The sequence below is a fragment of the Fukomys damarensis genome, unplaced genomic scaffold (assembly GCF_012274545.1).
Source record: "Fukomys damarensis isolate Sample0158 unplaced genomic scaffold, DMR_v1.0_HiC HiC_scaffold_19, whole genome shotgun sequence".
In the NCBI taxonomy this organism is placed as follows: domain Eukaryota; kingdom Metazoa; phylum Chordata; class Mammalia; order Rodentia; family Bathyergidae; genus Fukomys; species Fukomys damarensis.
The window spans coordinates 33,678,657-33,682,415 of NW_022900931.1; the positions used below are offsets into that span (position 1 = coordinate 33,678,657).

The 3,759-nt window shown below is 53.3% G+C and overlaps 1 protein-coding gene across 6 annotated transcripts in view; it reads left to right on the top strand.

The window, feature by feature from the left end:
- Window positions 1-3,759, top strand: part of Camk1d (calcium/calmodulin dependent protein kinase ID) — a 308,572-nt gene that overhangs the window by 63,923 nt on the left and 240,890 nt on the right. Inside the window, exon 1 of one of the 6 annotated variants that reach the window (XM_010621307.1) lies at window positions 383-402. The exons of the other annotated variants lie outside the window; for them this stretch is intronic. Coding sequence (XP_010619609.1) covers window positions 398-402 — 5 coding nt within the window. The 5' untranslated portion in view covers window positions 383-397. Of the gene's footprint in view, window positions 1-382; window positions 403-3,759 lie in introns of those variants that run through there. 6 annotated transcript variants of the gene reach the window in all.

Sequence of the window (3,759 nt, forward strand, 5' to 3'; positions counted from 1 at the left end):
ACACACACACACACACACACACACACACACACACACACACACACACACTCCTGAGCTGGTTAGTGGTGTGGTTTGATCCTTTGTGGATCTGAAGGTGAGAGAGTTGAGACAATCAGTAATTATATTGCCTAGCTCTATCTGTAGAACCTTTATCTTCCATGGAATGTCACCTAACTAAGAATTTGTGTCAGTTTCCCAGTTGAATTTAAAATTCACGTGTGATTTTAGCAGTGGGTACACTAAGGCATAGATTGAGAATGACTTCTCCTAGGTTGCATCTTAAGTCTGTGGTACTTTCTTGGCTTCTAGGTTATTGCCTTTTTTGGCATTCATATCAAACTCGGTGATTTAAAACCTAGCTGATTAATGTTGTAGATACAAGAGGAATGGAAGAAGGATGAGGTAAGTAAAGGTTTCCTGGGTAGTTCTTCTGTATTTTGTCTTTTTGTCTAAGTACTCAGAGGCTGACCGATAAGGTCATTGAGGGTGACCTTGACTAAGATGCAGACAGATGAGTGTAGGTCTTATTTCACTGCCAGAATCCTGCACCACTTTTCTCATTCTGATAAGAACAGTGCTGCCCACAATCCATATCCGCATTCATATTTCATGATTTTCTTACCTTCCAGTTGCTTCTGAAAAAATGAAAATGAAAGAAGAAAGACATGCCAGAGCCCAGAGTAGAAATAAACACTGTCATGTAGCTGGCTCTGAGGCATTGGGATTGATTTCCCCCATCCTGGATCCCTTAGTAGGAGACTGCGTGTCTGGGAAGTGGCTCAACTGGGCTATGATAGGGTTTGGTAGGAGAACACAAAGGAGGGGATTTCTTACTCTTCTTCAGCAAATGGGCTTCATGAGGGGGATTTTCACCTTGGAGTGGTCCAAGGAGAGACGAGTAGAAAGTAGCGAGCAGGCTTCCTGCCATTGGCTGGTAAATTTTGAAGAGAGTTTTATGGAGCATGGATGGGCGTCAGCAGCCCCATTGCCTAGCGTGTTTCTGCCAGGAGCCTGGAGTGTATGGTTCTGTGGTTCCTAAACCTCATCACAGGCTCTGGGCAGCCTGACATGTCCGAGGAGAAGATGTTGTGGGAAGAAGAATTCCTCGTGGGCTGCTCAGTTAGACCCTACAGTGCTGGACTCCTCAGAGAGGCTGGGCCCTGGCTCTCGAGGATTTGAGGGTAGAAGAGAGCAACCTGATCTCTTTCTCGCCTGCGTCAGAACCTGTCACTGGACTTTGCAGGGCTGGGCTCACCTTTTCTCACCAGAAGCCAGTGAGGTGCAGCGTTAGTTGGCATGCCTGCCAGGCCATCCGCACTGGATGCCCTCCCCTGTGAGCCGGGTGCTGTGATTGCTGAGGCCCCTGCCTTTCCAGTGATGGAGGAGATGTGGGACAGTAGGGACTTAGGCGCACAGCCCCGAAGGCTCGCCCTTCGCTTTGTGACATTGGGTAAGTCATGTAACCTTTCTGGGCCTGTTTGGATTGGGTTATTGTCTGAAGTGGCCTGGGCACTCTGCCAGTTTGTCATCTCATCGATCTTTCTCTGAAAGCCAAGAGATGGATTTCCGTGTGAGGGGCTGACCCCTTAAGCACAGAGCCGAGTTCTGTACCCCTTACCTTTGTTGATGGAGGTGAGATGGTCAGATTCTCTGGTTAGCCCGGAGAGAAGGAAAAGGTACTAATACTAAATGCCTGCTGTACGTGCTCGCATAAGCTGCCTCGATAGAGCCCCACCAGCTCCAGCTTACAGATCAGGAAAAGACTGCTCACTTGTGTCTGGATCAAGACCAAACCCCACGCCCTTTCCAGGGCTCCTCAGTTTCCCCGTTCAAACCCACTGCGCTTGGAAAGGGGTGAGACGGAGCCCAAGGAGGGTAGAAGTGGGTGTCCCAGCCTATGCGGGCAGCAGCCATTCCCTGTTTACCTGTGATTTTTCCCTATAAATAGTGGCCTGGGGGCAGAAATGACTCATTCTTTAACGTTTTTATGGAGCCCCTCTTTATTGGAGCTCTACACACTGGCTCACATTCTCTAGGTGGTGCAGTGATTCCGAGTCTGGCTCTTGTTTATAGTAATCCTCGGGACACAGGGGTTTTACGTCGGCTCCAGCCTGGGGTTACCTGGGGGCATGGCCGTGCCATGCTCTGTGCCTCTCCGCCTCCGGTGTTCGCTCTCGTGTCTGTGCGTCCCAGGCACTCACATGGCGTCTGCTGTGTGCACAGCTCTGCCCTAGGTGCATGGAGGAGATAAAAAGGAGCGATGTACCTGGGCTCTGCGGTCTGTGTGTAGTGGTTTAGTCTAGGGGATGAGTATATCCCAGGGAGTCTTACCTGTGTGTGACCTCCCTGTAGACAGCATCTAGAGGCCAAGGAGTGTCGCATGTGTACGCTGTGAGTAGGGGTGAGGGTGCTATTGAGCGTAGTACGAGGTACAGGACACCCCCTGCCCTCGCATTGCCACCCAGGGCGAACAGTGTCCGGGCCAAGGGTGCAGCATTGCCCCGGAGGCCTCTGATGTATGTGTGATGTGTGCGTGATGTGTAGGTCCCGTGTGTGACACACGTGTGATGTGTATGATGTATGTATGTGTGTATGTGCAGTTGTGGGAGCTTGTAGGTCTGGGGCCTGAATTGCCAAGGTGAGCAATACCAGTGACTACCGTGGGGGGCGCTAGTGGGCGAGCCGAAGCCATCCGAGCTTCCCAGAGCCCCCTGGAGAGAACGGGGTCACTGGAAGGACCACGAGGCAGCCTAGGGTTAGGCTGTTGGAGGAGGGAAGGGTACAGCCAGGGCGGGCGAGGCTCAGGGCTGGGAGTGAGCATGCAGGAAGCCCCGCCGAGGGCAGAGGGCTCGCGTTGGGAGAAGGAAGAGCCTGGACCGCAAGGAGCTGGGTGCCTTGCAGGCTCGAGGCAGAGGAAGCCCAGGGTGGACAGTGTTTCAGGAAGGTCTGTCCACCGTGAGACTGGTTGGAGAAAGGGCAGCCTGAAGCGCGGAGACTCCAGTCAGGCGGAGGGACCGTGTTGCTGCCGATGGAAATTCACAGGCAAACACAACGTGAAAGCTGGGAGGAGCAGAGCCGGCCAGAGCAGGTGCAGGGCGGTGGAGCGTCTGTCAGCCGAGGTGGAGGTGGGTCTGGTGGGCAGGGACTCTCTTCCATCTTCTCCCCAGCGCCCCGGGGCGGATGCTGTCGACCTCCGTGTTACAGAGGAAGAAGCGGAAGTCCGAGGTCCAGCCCAGGAAGTGGCAAAGCCAGACTTCAATCTGGACGTTTCGAGGCCAGGACGCTGCTCTTCTTAGGCCATAGCAGCTCATGTTCTAGGTGTGAGGCCAGCAGTGGGCGGGGAGAAGCAGGTGTGCTTGGGACTCGGTGCCTGGCTGGAGGTTGGAGCTCGGCAACGTGTCTGAGATCCTGGCAGGTTGTTCATTTGCCATTTTTCTTCTTTGCTCTCTGGAGCCCGTCTTGACTACAAGGGGCATTGGCTTTGCCGGCCCAGTGTTTTTTTCGCAGTTTTAGCGTCTGCATTTTCTCCCTTGGCCCAGGCTTTACTGGTTTTGCACTGTTGCCTGCTCAGGTGTTGGTGTGGGAGTGGGTAAGCGTGTGTGTGCACGTCCGTGTGTCTGTGCGGGTGCAGATGCGTGTAGTGCACGCGTGTGATGTGTACGTGCGTACATATATACATGTAGGGTCGCGTGTGTGTGTACATGAGTTGTATGTGTGTGTGCGCGCGCACACACACACACACACACACACACGCGTGTG